Consider the following 20268-nt stretch of genomic DNA (forward strand, 5'->3'; position numbering starts at 1 on the left):
TAGAGTTCACAAAACAAAAACGCCAGAATTACTCAGTGTTTTGCCTAGCTGCTTCACCAATATGATCGTAGGGGAATAATGAGCTTGTCTTTCAATCAACAGAATTAGAAGCTAAGCAGAAAAAGTAATCTGTGCATAACGCTGCAAGCATCGGGATACAGAGGACTAATGGACAGAGAAAATACATTTAGGTGAGCCAAGCAACATTATTCTGCAGTTCTCTAATATGCAGAAGAGTGAAATCCTCAATTCACATGACCACCACTGTAACCAGACATAGTTAAATTTTCAGGGGTAGGGGAACCGCATCGATATGGAATTTGGCTATGAGCTGCATTCATTGATTTCTAGAATTTTTGGTGGAATGAATAATAAAAAAAAAAAGGCAGTTGTAGAGCGATGGTAAATTCATTGATTATGAGACTTGAGGCTTAACAGATGTGCTCCTAAGTGGAATGCATGTATTTGTTGATGCCCGGGATTAAAAACAGTGTAAGTGGTTAATTCTATCATGTGGCCAATGCTATCTCATCAGTGTGTAAGCTATTTTAATCAGTTTGTTGTTCTAATAAAGTGAATCAAATTTGTAACTAAAACCACACTTAATAAATCAGACAAGTCAATTTTGGTCCTAAATCATCTCATTTATTAATTTTTCTAAGGTCGTACATTTAAGAAAATACCAAAAGGCCTTGGGTAAGGCTGGCATTATTTACAGTGGCTCTTCCAGCAGCAAGATGCATAAACCTTGCTAGAGGCCACCAAAGTTTGTTCAATATAAAGACAAAATAAAAAAGGAAAAACAAATTCAAACTTTGATCATCCATCATCACACAAACTGCTCAAGTTTCTTATTAGAAAGGTTAAATATTGGGATCATTCCAAGTAAGTGGCTGCTCCTGGGAAGTCTGACGTGCAAGCTGGGCGAGGGGTGCTCCCCTAACAAAATCCCACTGTTACAGTAATCTGGAAGTTATGGTCACTACAATTCAAGACACTCAAAGTATATTGACAATATATTCTCTAGAATATAGAATAAAGACCTGATACACAATGCATTTTGTACCATTCAATGGACTAACCAAGAAGGATTCCTTGAAAAACACAAATGAATAACATTAATTTGATCACATGGGTTTATACATACTGGCCAAAACATGTATATTGTACAAATATTAAGGGTAAAGACATCTTGCGCACATAGTACCAGCTGTATTTTAACTATTAATGTAAGCCAAGTAGTTGAAATTAATTACATAGTTCTAATATGCATATAATAAAAGTGAACAGAAGGCACAAGGCAAATGTCCCCATTACTAATCTCTCTGCACAAAATGCAGAGGAAAGTAAAACAAAGATGGTGAGAACTTGACAATAAATGGACATTTTCCACAGGTATAAGTGTGGGAGAACAGCATACTACATAAACATGCTAACTCAAATTCTAAAGTATAATGGTGTGCACCATCTAGATATGAAGAAAAAAAATAAGGCTGCTGTATGTGGGGCAAAATGTGACCCTCAAACACAGTTGCTTGATGTGTTTTTTGTTTCCTCAAATGTACTCCCAGATTACAATACAAAATATGCAAATGAGCATGAAAAAGCATGATCAGTCGTTATATTTCCGAATATCATTCCACTTGTTAATATAGCAACAGTTTGCACCGGTGAAGAAGTAAATAAATGAAAGCTAGTAGTGTACAGGTTTTATACCCTTTTGGGTGCATCAGTGCAGCATCAAAATTAGCATCAATATTAAAAAGAAAAAAAAGAAAGATCACAGTGACATGATATTGTGGAAATACTCCAATTATTAAGTAATTTCTTAAATTGCTGTGCAACATCCACATATCAAAAATAGAATAAAAACCTATCACATACACAACAGCTCTTAAAGTGTGTTCTCACAACATTACAAAAAGAGCATGAACCGCATTCCCACATTTTAGATTTTGGCAGGAAACAGAGTGGAAATTCAGTTAGTATTCAATTGCATATAATTTCAGGAGTAAATTACATAAACCAGACTAGGACACTGGCACAATTTCATCTTACTAAAACATTAATGAATAAATGACACACACACGTCACCATTGCAGAGGAAATTCCTGGTACGATGCATAAGTTCTAACTGCAGTTACACAAAGTCACCTCCTGGCTTCCTGTGCTGGTTTGCACTAGCCGTAGAAAGTCACGTGTAACTGCATTCACCACTAGATACCAGTAGTAAGGTCAATAGTAAATGTAAGAAAGAAAAGTGGACTACATAACAAAACACTAAAGAAAAAAGAAAAAAAAAAAGGAAAAGAAAATGAAAGAAAGCAAATGTAAAACATCACTTCCCACCCTAGGTAATTTACTATGTGTAGTAGGGGGACATGTAAAGAGAGGAGTTAGTATAAGTGATATGGGTGTGGACATAAATCTACGAAAAACTGAAGCTTTTACACACATGCGGTCATCACAAAAAATATATATGTCCAATTCACACACATGCACGCACACACACACTCTCTCTCTCTCTAAACTCATACAACAGTGAAACTACACCAACTCTGGCCCCTCGGATATAGATGGACTACAACCCCCAGTATTCTTTGAATGCAACAGATGATCATTTACCATTAACATCATAGAAGGTTTAGTTCTGCAAAATCTGGGCGGTCAGAGCATAGAATGTTGCTCTACACGTTTTTACAGATGCATTTTTACATTCCGTCAACAACAAAAAAAAATAAAGTGCTGAATTCCCAAATTGGGAACCTCCATACAAGTAGATATGCCATACTGCAGACAACACATTAATCAAAAACATAATTCTCTTGTAAGCATGTGTGATATAGAGTTTAGATCAGGCCAGTAGAACTTGAAATTGTGAGTTGTGTACCAGGGATACTTAGTTGCCTTTTTTTTTTTTTTTCATTGAAATGCTGAAAAGATGTAGCGATTTTAAGAAGATATAATTGTGTGATTCAAAATAACTGATTAAAAAAAAAATGCTATCATTGGAAATTAGTGTTGTGTTTTACATTTTCTACAGCTTTGATCAGCATGGAGGCAGCATCACACACTGATATCAAATTTAAAAAATCTATATATATCATTTTTTTTTCTTTTTCTAAATATGTCCATTAAACTGATTTTCACTCTTCTAGCTTTCAATTTCTTTGGCCCACACCTCCTACTTTGCTTTTTTAATAATGCTTTTTGCAACCTTTTTCCAGTTCAGCTAGCTTCACACAACCTACACAGTGGCAAAAAAATATATTTAAAAAAAAAAAAAAAAAAAAAATCATTCTGCCAAACTGGTGTTTCAGAGGCAGTTAACCGTCTGTATTACAAAATATTATATAAATAAATTTGAATGAAAAAAAATGTATTTAGGCCTTCAGTAAATATACCTTTATACAACAAATAGTCAATATTACAACCCTTTTGTTATCAGTTACTGTCGTTACCCTCACCTTATTCAGTGGCAATTTAAAAAAACAAACAGATAGTTTGGTTTAAAAGAGTGATGGAAACTGCACATTTTACAAGTGCCCTCATCTCTTAAATAAAAGCTTACTGTTGTGGGGGGAGGTGATTATATCCTTATATTAGGATACATCTGTAATTTAAATAAACAGGGTATGTAACAGAAATACTGCCTAATCTGTGTATGTATATAGAGACTAATACAAACCAATTAATATCAAACACTTAAAGCTCAATGAACAGTCCATCTCTTTAAGTTGGATGTCAGGTGTGCCAATTTGTTGGAATATATAACATGCTTACCTGAAAACAGGGCCTGATAACTTTTGCCAAAGAAGACAGAGCTTGTGAATTTGAAACTGAAGAAAATTTAACGTTCTCCCACAAAAAAATACATACATAACTTGACATTTACACAAACCAATCACACAAAATAATATTTAAAAAAGTGTATTTTCATTTTTAGGTTTTGTAAAGTAAGACGACCAGACATATTTAGCTGGTTATGGAGACTCAAACATTTGACATTTAGTATTAATGGGCAGTTCTTCATTGAGACTTTTAAAATGAGCAATGTATCCACTAATCATCTTAAGGAGGTAATTTGGTAATAAGCTCCTTGAAAATGATGATTGTACCATAGTGCTGTATAACAATTTCAAAGAAGCGGGTTATAAAAACAAACCAAAAAAAAAAAAAACATAGAATAATAAAAATAAGCAAGAATAATCATGGCCAGGATTTTAATGAAGCCCCTCTTCTGGTAACTGTAAAGGTACTCAGAATTATACAGTGCATGGTGGCATCTATGTACCTATTTTCATATCCTATTCTGGACCTTTTGGAGCAAAGGTGGGTAAATGCAAGGGACACTCTTTTGAGTACAGACAGAGGGTGCAGATCTGTTTTCCAACAGCACATAATATTCTTCTCTAACAAATCATCAATTGTTGTAGAGCTACAACTTCCTACATGGTTTGTAAGCAATAAAAATGGCAAAAGTAGTGGGAGTTGCAGTTCAAATGCTAGAGATCTAACTTTTGGCCAGTTTGCCCTGGATTAAATGTTGTAAATAAACAAATCAACATTATACACCAGTGTTTACCTTCAATAGCCACAGAAGCCCATCATTGGGGCTTTCGTTATCAGTGTGCTGATATAATTAACACTATTATTCAAGAATATCAAATTATTTTCAAAGAGGATGGTTTTGACTATTTTATATGAGAACACAGGTATAATATTGAGGAGCACCCCATCAATTTAACATCTGTGAGATTTCTGTACCACCAATCCCTATTTGACAGGGAGGGTCAAATGTACCGTAATTAAATGCGTACCCTTATAGCAGATTTAAATCAAAAATTCATTCACTAGAAGATAAATACTGGATTATATATAGCAGCTTTAAACTAGTACTGACTAAAAATGTTAGTGTGATGTTCAAGTGGCACAGCAGCAATGCTAGGTGTGCAAGAGTCCATATGGGCAGGGCCACAAAATCTTCCAGAAGTTGACTTCAAAAGTTAGAGAGCAAGCCGTCATGGCTGGAAGAGCTGAGATTTTTGTTCATGTGCAGTTGAAGTAGGCATTGGGTTCCCTGCACGCAGCCTAATGAGCATAGAAAAAGAATGAGCAATGGGCAAATTTACAAACTGATTGTAACAAGAATGTCCCAATTTTCCTTCCCCAATCTGTTGTTCAAATAAAAAAAAAAAATGCAAAAAGCTAGGCTTTAAAAATAAATGACTGCATAGTGTCCGGATGACTTGACGCGGGCACTGTCTGCCTGTGATGAAGCAGAATACTTGATATAGTAAATGCAAATATATCAAAGGATTTTAAAAGCATCTTCCCCAATATATGACTGAGCTAAAAATGCAGAAAGTCAAAAATGACAAGTCCCATGTAGAATAAAATAGACCTACACACATTATAGGCTCAGTTTCACATACATAAAAAAGGAATTAAATAACATGTATATTTTGCTTCTACGGGCCTTATGCATGCTTTCAAATTCATTAAGCATAAAATACAAAAATGTTAAACCTCACTTTATCTGGTAATCTGCCCCAACTTCTGCGTTATTACTCTTTAAAATGTTCATGTATAAATACCCCCAATGTGGTTCCAATTACAAAAATGTTTAACTTTTAATAATAGCTTATAGAGACATTTGTGGAAATCTCTCAAGTCAGACCTGCTTTGGAATTTTACCACCATTTAGGCCCAAAGTTCTTGCAGCAAGAACACAAAGGTAAAACAGCAACTGGAATTGCTTTTCCATACCTTCCAGTACCATGTTCTGGCTAACTTTTTAATAGTTTGGCAGAATATATTTCAGACACATGATGGGGGAAAGCCCTGTTAAGTTAAGAGAACATATGGAGTCTTCAAAAGGGCCTTTTCGGTCTTGCAAATCCCTAACTAGCCCTATACTATGAACAGGGGTGTAGTTTCAAAGGGACTTTACCAGTTGAGCTGTGGAATTCATAAGGCAACCTTCACTTTCTGACACAAATTAAAGGGACAAAACACTCACATAACAAATATTCCTTGCAGTGAGTTAAATAAGCTCAACCACTCAAGGAGACATAAATCCTTGTTGTTCCAAACTGCAAACATCACCCCCAAAAAGTGCTACATTAAATATGTTAGAAAGGGTGTGTGCAGTTGGGGGAAAAAAAAAATAAAAAAGGATATGGAGAACAGTTGCACATAAAAGCGTAAAACTCAATGTCATGAATGAAAGTTATATGGAAGAAAGAATAACTCCACATCTTCATTTTGCCCATATATACCTAACTTATAAAGTTGAATTCCAAAAAAAACATATGAAACGGAGGCAAAAAAGAAAGTGAAATTATAACTGCCAGTCTTCTCCCATAAATTATGAGTGAGTTTGGAAACGATGAAGGAGGAGGCAACTGTGCTCCCTTTATCTGCAGCAGCTTGGTGTTTGTCCTTTTGTCCTCTCTTGCTCAGCATAGTGAGATATGAGGGAAATGTAAAGATCAGTGGAGGTCTGTTGGTTTTTAAAAACAGGATCCATAACTGGAAAGAGAAAAAACAGAAAACAAGTATAGAAATACAGTTAAAATTAGGTATATTTCTAGCATACTATCTAGCACCAAATTAAACAAAAACAATGTATGTAGGAATCAGCACAAAGGCCCAAATGTCATGTTCATTCAACAAAAAATGCTACTAAGACATTGCTATTATAAATAATTAAGGGCAATTAAGGGTACTTTTTTGTTAAATGAAATACACTTTTCACACATAAAGCACTTCAACAAATTAACTCGATAGATATGTAAAGTATCCGCATTAAACAATTATTTATACACACACACTTGCTTATTGATTTTGTTTTAGTCTTGTCATTGGCTTTTGTTTTTCTATGATTAAGCTTTGAGAATGAATTCTACTCACTTGCTTCTCATTGCCTTCGTTTCAACTACTGCTTAGGATCCCCAGACCACGACACTCCCCCGTGAGAGGTCACATGTTGTTCACCGTCCAATGAGTCCATCTGTCATGTGACATGTATTATACACTGTTAGTTTGTCTACGATTGGTCAACAAAATAAAGTTCCCAACACAAAACATATTAGAGAATACATGTTTATCGCAAAGTTTAGTACATTGCATTTGAAATGCAACCACCTAAAATCAAATAATCTGTGTTTAACCATAACACAGACAAAAAGAGCTGAAATCTGAATCTTGGAAAATAAACAGAAAAAAAAAAATTAATGGATATAAGTCAATTAAGAATAATGCTGGGAAAGCAATCTATTTATATAGAAATGAAACAACTGTAAAAAGAAAAAAAGTAAAAAGGAGTTAGAATAAAGTTGCTGTGTAAATATACGACTATTCTACATTTTTGTGTAAAAATATAAATGACTTCTACTCAAATAGCTGAAAAAAAGCACAAGATAAACAAGCAATTGCGATTCAAACACCACTCTTAAGTACTTACAGTCTGTCTCCGTATGCTACCACGTGGTTTTGGGACAGGTTTGGCTGGACGAGAAACTAAAGCTTCAGGATGCCGGGATTTCTGACCTTGAATGGCCAGTTGATAGGCAACTTCAAAAGCCTGGCCTAAAGTTAGAATAATTTCATAGGCCTGATTCTGAAATGGAAAAAAAAAAAAAAAAACTGTAAGTTTGTAATGACCCAGTTACCAATTATCTTTAATAGGCACAATAGAGTGCATAGTGCTTCTACTGTTTTCCTGCAATGGGAAGCTTATTCTCACTCCAAGATTATTTCTTCAATGAAAAGGCTTATCTCCTGATCAATTAGAAAACAAATTATTACCTCATTAATTTATTTTCCTTATTTTACCTGTAAAACAAGCAACTTATAGACGGTTATCTACAGAGGACAGAACCCTCAAGCCACTTACTCTTAGCGTGATTTAAAAAGCTGAAACTCTTCACTGAGCTAAGCCTGGTGGTGCTGGGCTTGGCTCATGAGATGAAAGGAATCAGCCAACACTCAGATAATGAGCTAGCCCTGCACTGCAGAGCTTAACGCAGTAGAGATGGATGCTCTTGAGAAGGATCATGACTAATTAAATCATGATATAAAAAAAAAAAAAATGTAAGTAAAGACTCTTTCTTGGTTGTTATAATCTTTAATATTTGCAACCAGGTGAACTTAGAATACATTTTCAAATTGGTTTAACAGGTATATCTAATGATTTTACTATATACCATTAGAAATACATAGATAGGTAAAGATGAACTTATTGCAAGGTTAACTTTCACGTTAATTTGAGGGGTGTCATACTCGCTTTCTTTGTTTTAGAGGGAAAAAAATTGCTCACTAAAAACCAGGTATTGAGGCTTTAATGCATACAATTTATAGATATGCACACACATGCAAAGAAGGAAATAAAAGCAGGCACAAATAACTTCGTATACTATCACAAATGTAGTTTAATACTTTCTTACAATAATTTAGAAATGTGTATGTGTGTGTAGTTTTGGTGTTTGAATGCAGTTGTGTGTTTGTGTGTAGTGCGAGCGTTTGAATGCAGGGGTGTGCTTTTGGAATGCAAAGGTGTATCTGTGCGTCGTATTGATGAATGCAGTTTTGTGTTTGAACACAGGGTTTGTTTAACCCCTTGAGGACCGATGCTGGTTCAGGGCCGTCATCGGAAACATCCCCTTGAGGACCGATGACTGTCCTGAACAGTCATAATGGTCTGGGGGTACTTACCTGATCGCCGTCGTTCCCCCGGCGGCGATCAGCGTTTCTTCTGGTCTGGGGGGACTGCCTGTCTGCCCAGACAGTCTCCCCGTAGCCACGTGATCGCTTGATCACATGGCCGCCATAGGTGCCTGTGTATCTGGCTGCAGGGGGACTGTCTGTGCTGACAGGCAGTCTCCATGCAAGTGGAAAATCAGAAGTAAAGTAAAAAACAATCAGTGTAAAAAAACATATCTATATGTGTGTGTGTGTGTATATATATATATATATATATATATATATATATATATATATAGAAGATATATAATACTCATGTATTATATCTATATATAATGTGTGTGTATATATATATATATATATATATATATATGTATGTATATAAGTGTATATACGAAGTGTATATATATTAATATAAAAATACACACACTATATATAGAAGGCGTATGCCTGAAATTGTGGGAGGGATTTTATGGCTATTTAAACCCAGCAAATCCCCCTACTCACCTGTCTGCGACGATTTCGGAAATTCGCTTTCATTTCCGTTTTCTCAGACCTCTGACGTCAATCTGCCGCGACGCTTGTACACAGCCCGCCGGTTTTCGTGAGTCTCTTTCGTCCGCATGGAGGCCGTTCGGCGTTTCGCTCAAACCGTGAGTCCGTTTGAATTTTTCTTCCTTTTACACATACGCTCCGTTCGCATTTTTCATTCCACGTATAGCTCCCCGCACACATTTCATTCTCTCTAGCTAGCCTAATGTGTATATATATAGTATATATATATATTAAACCTTTCCTCTCTCTCTCTCCCTAAATAAATAAACAGGCAATTTTTTTTTTTAAGCTAATAATGGGTGAGATGAACTGCGAGGGGTGCCGCTAGCAAGCTGGAAATTAGTCTAGACTAGTGCAGAGAGGCCGTGCTCTGCCGACGGGAAGCTGTCATGTTATGCCATTTGGGGCTTGTTGCGGGGTTGCTGGGATTGTCGGCGTCCGTCAGAGCTGGATGGTAGCTTGAATGTTCGGCAGTTCAGTGACTACTGAGTGCACGCTGTCTGGCATCGTCTGTGCGATGGGAATCCAGACGGACAGAACGACTGGCATTGCATGGCTAAGGTAGGGAAACATAAGAGCACGTACCCCGGCAAACGTTTACATCCCTCCATTTTGCAAACTCTTTAAAATATTTACTTCTGATGGAATCGTAGACTTCACTGCGAGCACACACACACAGATATACAAGCTTTTTAAAAGACCTGGGGTGCTCGTGAAAATATATACAGCCCGCTAGCTGTGTCTTCCATTATATATGGGCACGTTTAAGACTGTGTACTGCGTGATGTTTGGGCAATGCATAGGTATTCACCTTTTATTATAACTAATTCCTTATACCAGAGTTGTTACACCAGATGCTGTTCTCCTTCAACTCCTATGAACCTCAGCACACCCACCGCTGGCAGGGTATTATGGTTTAAATTCAATAGCATCTGGTGCGTGCAGCTCGACACCCCCATGTCTTATTAATCTCTCCATTACTGATATGATTCCGGGTAGACGCTAAAGCCATTAACATTACACTACGGCTCACTTCTGCCTCTTCCCTAGTTTACCGTTTCGTCCACAGTTTTGCTTTTATTTCCCACTGTTCAGGGCTGCATTACACAAATCGCATATTTGAACGCTCTCTATACTGCTCAGATTAAAATGATAGCCAACATTTGCAGATCTCATCCACGGTACATGCATGAATCACGGACATCGCGTTTGTTTCTCCTGGGCGCATTATGATTATGGCTCGGGAGTCATTCATTGACAGGAATGTATACTGCTTGTTAGTCAAAAAGACAGCACTACCCATTTCTTCAATCTTTGATTTTTCTTATTGCAGTTCCAAAAGTTGACCTTTACAGCCTCATGGCCCCTATTACAGTATCATACATCCCAAGTCTCCCTATTTAGGTGGGACAGTCCCTATCTTGGGCCCAAGTCCCTCTTTTTCGTCCTAATGTCCCTCCATATAGTTATGGGAAAACGCCGCACAATAAATAGATATATATATATTTGTACGTATACTTACAATAAGTCTCACAGTGAATAGCACCTATATATATAAAAAAAAAAAAAAATTTATAATGATTCTGTGATTATATTATACATTATCCCTGATGTTCACGTACGCAGACATACACACTGACATGCTGATATACGGAGACACGCATTGGCGGTTACGGAAATTTGCCTGCTCATTTGGTTATGGCTGAATTTTTTGGATAATTGGCTATTCTGACTTTCTTTAACCTGCTCATCGTCGTGAGGGTCTTTTAAGCGATGTGGGTACGCGGCGCGCGGAGCGTTGTCTGTACCAGCCCTAATTCATCCTCAGTCAGTGCGGCAATTTGCATTACGTGTAAAACCCGGCGTACTCCTACGCAGGCAAGCACGCACATTGCTGGACAAATGCATCTACTTTCACATTGCAGTTCTGGCGAGCGAGCCTCGGCTACGGCAGTACGCGTTTAACAATACTGCGAACAAGATCTGCATATATATACATATAAATAAACGACAGATATACACGTCTATTCGTATTGCTTTTCGAATCGAGGCCACGGTCTGGCACCACGGGCCCCGAGGGCCATTCATACGTTCATACACGCATCCTGGTTCACACGTCCCGACCATCCGGACCCCACATGCTCACCGGGCACTCCGGTTTCGGTCAAACCATACGATCCTAACTCTAACGTGCTACCCACGTTTCGTTCTGTAGTACGTCCTCTCTCACTAACTACCCTTCCATCTTAGTTAGCAACTGCTGGCTGTTAGGTTCCTAGGTGTCCACTAGTTATTCTCCCCGGCTTCTTCGCCATAGGTTAGTGGTCCCGCGAGGCCAACTCCCATCCTCACACTCGGAGGTACTACGCCCCTCGGGCCAAATCATAGCTAGTCGCCTCGCATTGTGGCATAGAGAGGGCCTCATCTGTCACTCCCAGTCTATCTTATGTTAACTGTCACCGAGAGGCCGACACCCCGCCACCTCATTCAGTGGCCACGCTACCCCCTAACGCCAACGCATAGATAGAGCCTCTCAAGCCGCTTGGCAACTAGCAGGGCCTCACCCGTCACCAACCTAGTGTAATCGTTTCACCGCATTGCGGCTCTAGCTAGTCAGCCAGCACGCACACGCTCGCGCTCCTAGTAAGCTGGGGGGGGGGGGGGCGGCGCACCCCAGACCCGTCAAGCATAGTCACTATGTTTTAGATCCCTTAACCGCTTCAGGTATCCTAGCGCTTTATTTCCCGCCTTAGTTTCGATCGTGCGTTACATACTCCTACATCGATGCTAAACGGTATTTCAGGACTATCGTTCTCGGCTACTCCGGTGCTTTCAATACGTTATCTCTTATGGGCAATGGGTCTGCTAGATGCTTAATGCTAGCAGTTCGAGGATTCCTATACATAGACATATACATTTATATGTTACCCCAACCTGTCGCTCACTGGCGATCCTTAGGTACCGCGTACACTACGTGCCCAAACCAAGCTAGGAGACTCCAAGTCCAGCGGTTCCTCCAACAACTTGTTTCAGGCATTTCTTACTTATATTCAGTCGAATTGGTTTGTTGGGTCTCACGTTGCCCTCCACATTGCACGTCGTTCAGATTTGGCCTCGTATTGGACCATCGTCGGGTCCTCCAGGCGCTGACGTGACATGTATTACGGATTTACAGTTTATTTCTTCGCGACGTTTTGGGGGCACTTTGGTACATTGAGTTCTAAATTACCGTTTATCGATTCATACTATCACTCAATTTCCACGTCGGCGTCGCTTATACAAGCAATGCAGGATAAGCTTTAGCGATCTGATGGGACCGGGTGCACAGTATTCCCACTTGTTTCATATCGAACATCGAGGCGTCACTCCGCCTCCATTTTTGGCCAAACAAATACCATTCGAATCCTTAATCTACTAATTAGGGACTTGTCTGCACGCCTGACATTCACAGGGTCCTCCATGCGCAGTCAATTCATTTGTCACGCATTTGTCATGGTTCACGCTTCTCTTTATGTAAGCTTAAGTAGTCCATCGGGAGTTACTTTCGGTCATGCTGGATGTTTTAATTTAAGGCGTAACACCTTATGCATCCTGTTGTACAATCTTTCACAATCTCATGCCTACCAAGTAACTGCTATAGGGTACTTGCTATACGAACACATATCGTCTTCAAGTTTTGTCAAAGCTCCTCTTCAGGTTCCTCTCTCGTGCAAACATTTCCCTACGGTTGGGTCACGGCTTTGCATTCTATTCTTCGATTCGCGTCACGGCAGTTTCTTCAGGCGCCTGTTACAGTCCTTTTTCGCTATGGTTTAATGCAGGTAATCGCACGTGTTCGGTCAGGTTAACGCTTTTCCACAAGAGGTTAATACCCTGCCGCGCTTAGATGGTGCAAGTCCACATGGCCTAAATCGTAGGTAGGGCTTCTCTCAAACACAGGGCTACTGGCACGGCCTCAACTCTTACGGGATAGTCCTTATCTTCACCTATTGGTTCCCATTAGCTAGCAGCTCTACTACACGAGAAAGCTCAATGAGCTTCTGAGTTTTGCATAATTTAAACCTATTACGTTTCCTACGTTTCCTTCCTCCTCACAGCATGCTACAAGAACTAGCTCCTATCGTATTATCTTTAATAAACGCTAACCCTGACGTCTCAAGTTCCCCTGCAGTTTCCTCCGCTTTAGCCACTTCCGAAGTCCTGAAGTCGGACCTTGCTTAAACGTAACGGTTGAGATAAAAGAACACGCAGTCCAGATTTCCTCTGCAGGTCAAAAAAGGTATCAATCATGCCTGTAGTTAGAGTCTATGTAAGATTTGTCCACTAATACTAAGCAAACGTACTCTACGGCTTACGATATGTGTAAGTATTGTATGTGGTTCAAGATGCTAAAGGCCTTCCGATTATAATGGTCGCTCGTACAATTTTTGCCACATCTCTCAAACAGTTCATGCTATACATTCGCTCCTTGTTTGTTAGTCTTGGCCTCAATACGAAGTTCCTTCTCGGTACATTCATTCCGTGTTAGGGCCGCCGCAGCAGCCTCAAGTCATCCAGTTCCAACTCATCTTGTAGAGAAGATGGGTCGCTGGAAGTCCTCGGCATACAACCGGTTCATTCCAAATCCAGAAAGAAATCAGGCTCGCTTTCTATAATATGTCTAAATGTTTTGTTATGTTTAATAAATGTCACACACTTTTTGGCCCTCTTTTGCAGGCCTAACCTCACGTCGGTTTCGGCACACCTCAACCGACTTTCATATATTAAAAATTACACACAGTTTAATGTGCGCCCCTTCCATAATCCCGTACACAAATAGAAGGCGTATGCCTGAAATTGTGGGAGGGATTTTATGGCTATTTAAACCCAGCAAATCCCCCTACTCACCTGTCTGCGACGATTTCGGAAATTCCCTCCCACCACACCCTCTTCATATATCATCATACTTGGGTGGGCCCTCTTTTGCAGGCCTAACCTCACGTCGGTTTCGGCACACCTCAACCGACTTTCATATATTAAAAATTACACACAGTTTAATGTGCGCCCCTTCCATAATCCCGTACACAAATATATATATATATATATATATATATATATATAAAGAAATAAAGAAATATATTTTTTTATTTGTTTTTAATAGTGCACTTTCACTATAATAATTTTTTCACGTGTGACACTATGGTGTGTTATGTTTATATTCACAGTCCATCTTTTCTACTCTGGCAGGCTGTATTAGTATCTTTACAATTCCTCCATTTGGTAGTATTGACAAGTTTCGTCAATTATAATATTTTGATTTATTACACATTCACGGTGCACTTATAGACACTGCTTGATCCCCCTAGAGCTGGCTTCAGTTCGTGGAATGTAAATACCATCGGAGGTTCTGTTTGGAAGCGTTGCTTAGCAACGTCGCACGTGCACGTACACGCGTCATCACGCTTAATCACGTGGTTTCGGATGGTTGGGTGGCAGCTCTCTTTCACACACCGTTTGGGTAAGTGACTATCACCATTTACATATATACCGTATATATATATATATATATATATATATATATATATACACACACACATACACACCGTATATACTCGAGTATAAGCAGAGTTTTTCAGCACATTTTTTGTGCTGAAAAACCCCAACTCGGCTTATACTCGAGTAAGAGTCTGTATTATGGCAATTTGCATTGCCATAATACAGACAATGGGGGCTGCAGAGAGATGTTAATTACCTTTCCTGCAGCTCCTGTCAGCTCTCTCCTCCTCCGCCGGTCCGTTCAGCTCTTCTGTCAGCTCACAGTGTAAATCTCGCGAGAGCCGCGGCTCTCGCGAGATTTACACTGGGAGCTGACCGAGGTGCTGAACGGACCAGCGGAGGAGGAGAGAGCTGACAGGAGCTGCAGGAAAGGTAAGTAACATCTCTCTGCAGCCCCCACAGCCCCCTCCTACACAGTGCCCATCCACTGGACCACCAGGGAAGGAGAGCCCCCCTCCCTGGCCAGCTAGCAAGCAGGGAGGGGGAAAAAAATGTATATATATTAATAATAATAAAAAAATAAAAATAATAAAATAAAAAATAAAAAAATAATAAAAAAAATTAATGAAACAAAAAAAATATTAAAATAATAATTAAAAAATAAAAATGCCCACCCCCCACCAAGGCTCTGCATCACACTCTGCATTACACACACACATACACACACTGCACTCATAAACACACACAGCATTCATACACACACACTGCACTCATACACACAGCATTCATACACACACACACACAGCATTCATACACACACACACAGCATTCATACACACACACACTGCATTCATACACACAGCGCACTCATACACACACTGCACTCATACACACACTGCACTCATACACACACTGCATTCATACACACACAGCATTCATTATATACACACACTGTAAATAAATATTCAATTAATATAATTTTTTTAGGATCTAATTTTATTTAGAAATTTACCAGCAGCTGCTGCATTTCCCACCCTAGTCTTATACTCGAGTCAATAAGTTTTCTCAGTTTTTTGGGGTAAAATTAGGGGCCTCGGCTTATATTCGGGTCGGCTTATACTCGAGAATATACGGTATGTATTTTTGTACACTGTTAGATTGATCTTGAAAAAGACCCTATATGGGTCGAAACGTCGATTGATGATATTTCTACACATGTAATTCACATTTAAGAATAAAGCAAGTTATTTATGAAGTCCTGTGAGTGCACCTTACTACAAAGTTGAATATATATATATATATATATATATATACACACACATAAATACACACACGTGTAATTTAAATATAACTATATATTGTATATGAAACACTCTGCTATAATATGCAGAAACCAGGAGCTAAGCTATGATGTTGGCTGACTATGGTAGAAGGTACAAGTATAGAGATTACAGGTATATGAATGCGTGCTGTGCCTTTAAGATATAAGAAATGTGTGCTGTGCCTTTAAGAAAACTAACATAATATGCGTGGCAGGTCTATTAGCAAAAAATATAATAATAATAATAATAATAAAATAAAATGGAGGGAAAAAAAGGAGAATAATAGTAAAAACAAAGGATGAATCCAATAAGCCACAGAAAAAAACAGAGAGAGAGAGATGAAAAAAATAGAGAGAGAGATGAAAAGAATATATAATGATAAATAAAAACACACAAACAAAATAAAAATAAAAATAGAAATAGAGATAAAAATAAAAATAAATATAAAAATAGAAATAGGTAAATAGTAAAAAATGCAGCCGATGATATGTGCAGTGCAGATATCTCTATCCCTGATATAAAATAGGGTAGTTGATATCCGCTCCAAATATTATACTTTGTATATTTCAAAGATGCGATTCAAATGTTTAAAAGTATAGTAGCAATACAGTATAAGGAACTGGATGCTAGGGTGGTACAAGAAATGTATCACTGGATATAGAAAGCAATGGTACAAACTGGATGTAAATAACAAACCAGTTTATTGGTAAAAAGATAAAAATATATAAAAATATAATTCAGGAATGTAATCTCTATACTTGTACCTTCTACCATAGTCAGCCAACATCATAGGTTAGCTCCTGGTTTCTGCATATTATAGCAGAGTGTTTCATTTATGTATAGGTTTTGGTGAATCCCTATTTTCCAGTTTTTGAGCGACCTACTGCTAGTCGGACTCCCTCTCCCCTGGGCATTACATTAGGTATACCAGAACTGTTTATTCACATATATTGTATATATTATAAAATATAAATATGTAAATAAAATAAATAAAATGTAGAATTTTTTTATTAAACAAAATTATATATATATATATATATATATATATATATATAAAATTTTATTTCAAATGTATTTTGATAATATATATATATGTATATAAAAATACACTTTGAATGAAATGATATATATATCTATGTATAAATAAATAAAAATACGAAATATACATATGTCCAAATATACATGCTGTCCTGATGAAAGCACACAAGACACACAAGAGGTGCTGAAACGTTGACTACGGAGTAAAGTAATATCTTTTTGTTTATTTGAAAATCCTGGGAGTGCTGGTCTTTTTTTGGCTTTATGTTTATTGTGCAACCAAGCACCGGGTCATAATCTTTTTTGGTAGGAGTGCAAGGCTTTTTTGCGTTTTGTGTATATATATATATATATATATATATATATATATATATATATATATATATATATATATATATATATATATAATTTTATTTCAAATGTATTTTGATAATATATATATATATATATGTATATAAAAATACACTTTGAATGAAATGATATATATATCTATGTATAAATAAATAAAAATACGAAATATACATATGTCCATATACATAATTTCATAAATATACACGTAGGCTTCAAATACATAAATATGTATATATATTTAAATTCTACGTGCATATTTATGTAATATTTTTACATAATTAAGTAAATTTATTGATTGCAATTTGAGGGATATAAATACATAAAGATAAGTCCTGCGCTCACTCCCATCATTCCTGGGCGGCAATGACCACAATACACATCAGCCCCAATATATAGCAAAAAACTAAGAAAAACAAGTTACCTGCTACCTCTCCTTAATCCCTATGTATATTTAAACTAATAGAGGTAATTTAGTTACTCCAATGGCTCTCTGTAGTGGTTATGGTGCAAGGAGTGCCGTGGTGCCCTCCCAGAGTAAATAGTCAAACCGTTTAAGAACAGTCTGACAATTTACCTGGATCTGTCAGGATAGGGGCTGTAGTATGGGGATAGGGCCTCTAGGTAGGTAGGTAGGTAGGTGTGTGTGTGTGTGTGTGTATGTATGTGTGTATGTGAGACAGTGTGTGTATGGAGGTGCAGTGGGAGCACTGTGTGTAGGAGGGGCAGTGTGTATTTGTGTGAGTGGTGTAGTGTGTGCATGGGAGTGCAGTGTATATATGGGGTCAGTGGTGTGTATGGGGGGTGCAGTGTGTGGGGGAGAAGTGTGCCCCGTTGCGCCTCCCCCCCCTGGATCCGCCACTGATTGGGTATAACTAGTTATCCTCTAACGTCCTCCCCTTGAAGGTTATCTTACCCAGTGTGATTTCTGTTATACTAGGCTGTTAGCGAACAAGTGTCATATGTCTTAACTATGTACGGGTATCCTCTTATTGTGCGTTACTGCCCTTAAGGGATTTTCTTCCGCTCTGAAACCTCTTTCGTTTGTCATGGCCTCCACTTATCGCCCGTGTTTGAGCTCCCCTCGCTATTTCCTTCCTCGTATAACTTTTTCTTCTTTCTTTTTTTTTTCTTTTATACTTCATAGATCATGCCTTTCCCCATTTACAGGACCCACCTCCCTACCTAGATATTTGTCCCACCACGTTTTTGCTGCTACCCTAGGAGCTGTCTTGCCACCTTGTGTGTAAAGCTTAGTTTCACAGTCAATATTCAGTGTGAATTGGCGTATCAGTGCCTGTTTCATCGGTATCGCTACCTGCTTCCAGGCTCTCGCTAGCAATGTGTTTGCTGCAATCAGTATGTGGTACATCAGCAACGCTTGGGGTCTTTTGTACTCAGGGAGTGTCATAAATAACAACCCGCACTCTGGTTGGAGGTCGATCTGGATTTGTAATGCCTCCCTCCACTTCTCCCCAGTATGGCCTAATAAATCTGCATGTCCACCATATGTGGTACATTGTTCCCTCTCCTTCCCCGCACCTCCAGCAGTGTTTCGAGACCTGAGGGTACACACCTGCTAGTCTAGTGGGCACCATTTACCACCTATATTGAATTTTTCTCATTAACTCCAGGTGTGAGGCACATTTTGACCTGCCTTTATGTGCTGTAAATGCCTTTTGCCATTGTTCTGTAGTGAAGGTTTTATTTATGTCCTCCTGCCATGCGGCCCTGAAGCTTTCTGTCGTCGGTCAAGGGGTTGTTATTTACATACATGAGAGTAATTTGTTGGTAATCCCTGATTCACAAATATTTGTAATGTGGTCCAGAGGCTTCAAGACGGCCTTGTTTGTCTTGTTTCTAACATGGATTTTAACTGCAGGTAGGAAAACAACGTGTAGTGGGGTAGCTTGCAGTTCGGGATAGTGCATTCGTTTGTTAGATTGGTATAGGTGTTTGACTTTTGTGCACCCATGCAGGGCCGCCACCAGAAATTTTGGGGCCCCTAACTCAGCTCAGGGTCTGGGCCCCCTGGGGCCCGCCTCCAAATACCGCCCACTGGGTCTACACACAGACACAAACGCACACACTGATACAAAAGGACACAGATACATACTAACAGACACACATACTGAAACAGACATACAGGCATACATACTGACACACACATACTGAGACATACACACAGGCATACATAGTGACAGACAGACACATACTAACATACATACAGACACACATGCAAGAGGACATAAAGACACATACATACATACAGACACCGACATACATACATACATACATACACATTCATACATACAGACACTGACATCCATACACACATACATTCATAATGGCATACATACATACACAGACATACATTCATAATGGCATAGAGACATACATACATACAGACTGACATACATGCATATATACAGACATACTGACAGACATACATGCATACAGACATCCATACACACAGACCTACGTTCATAATGATATGCAGACATACATTCATACTGACATACAGACATACATATATACATATATAATTACATACAGACAGACATACATACACAAACATACATAGACAGACATACATACGTAGACATATATAGACATACACACAAACATGCATACATACAGACAGACATACATAGACATACACACAGACATACACACAGACATGCATGCATACAGACATACATAGACATACATACACATACATGCATCCAGACACACAGACATACATACATACATACATACATACATACATAATATGAGTGGCAACAAACAAGTTAGGTTTTTAATATGTCCAGGAACATTATGA

At 38.4% G+C, this 20268-nt stretch overlaps 1 protein-coding gene across 6 annotated transcripts in view; it reads right to left on the bottom strand.

Annotated features, from left to right (window-relative positions):
* Positions 1 to 623: 623 nt before the first annotated feature.
* The window catches only part of ANKS1A (ankyrin repeat and sterile alpha motif domain containing 1A), a 98624-nt gene continuing 78979 nt past the window's right edge, over positions 624 to 20268 (bottom strand). For all 6 annotated transcript variants that reach the window (XM_063453070.1, XM_063453062.1, XM_063453067.1 and 3 more), the window contains 3 exons: positions 7469 to 7624; positions 6916 to 7015; positions 624 to 6534 (listed from right to left, as the gene is read on the bottom strand). In XM_063453070.1, coding sequence (XP_063309140.1) covers positions 6941 to 7015; positions 7469 to 7624 — 231 coding nt within the window. In that variant the 3' untranslated portion in view covers positions 624 to 6534; positions 6916 to 6940. The remainder of the gene's footprint in view (positions 6535 to 6915; positions 7016 to 7468; positions 7625 to 20268) is intronic.

The sequence above is a fragment of the Pelobates fuscus genome, chromosome 1 (assembly GCF_036172605.1).
Source record: "Pelobates fuscus isolate aPelFus1 chromosome 1, aPelFus1.pri, whole genome shotgun sequence".
Taxonomy (NCBI): Eukaryota; Metazoa; Chordata; class Amphibia; order Anura; family Pelobatidae; genus Pelobates; species Pelobates fuscus.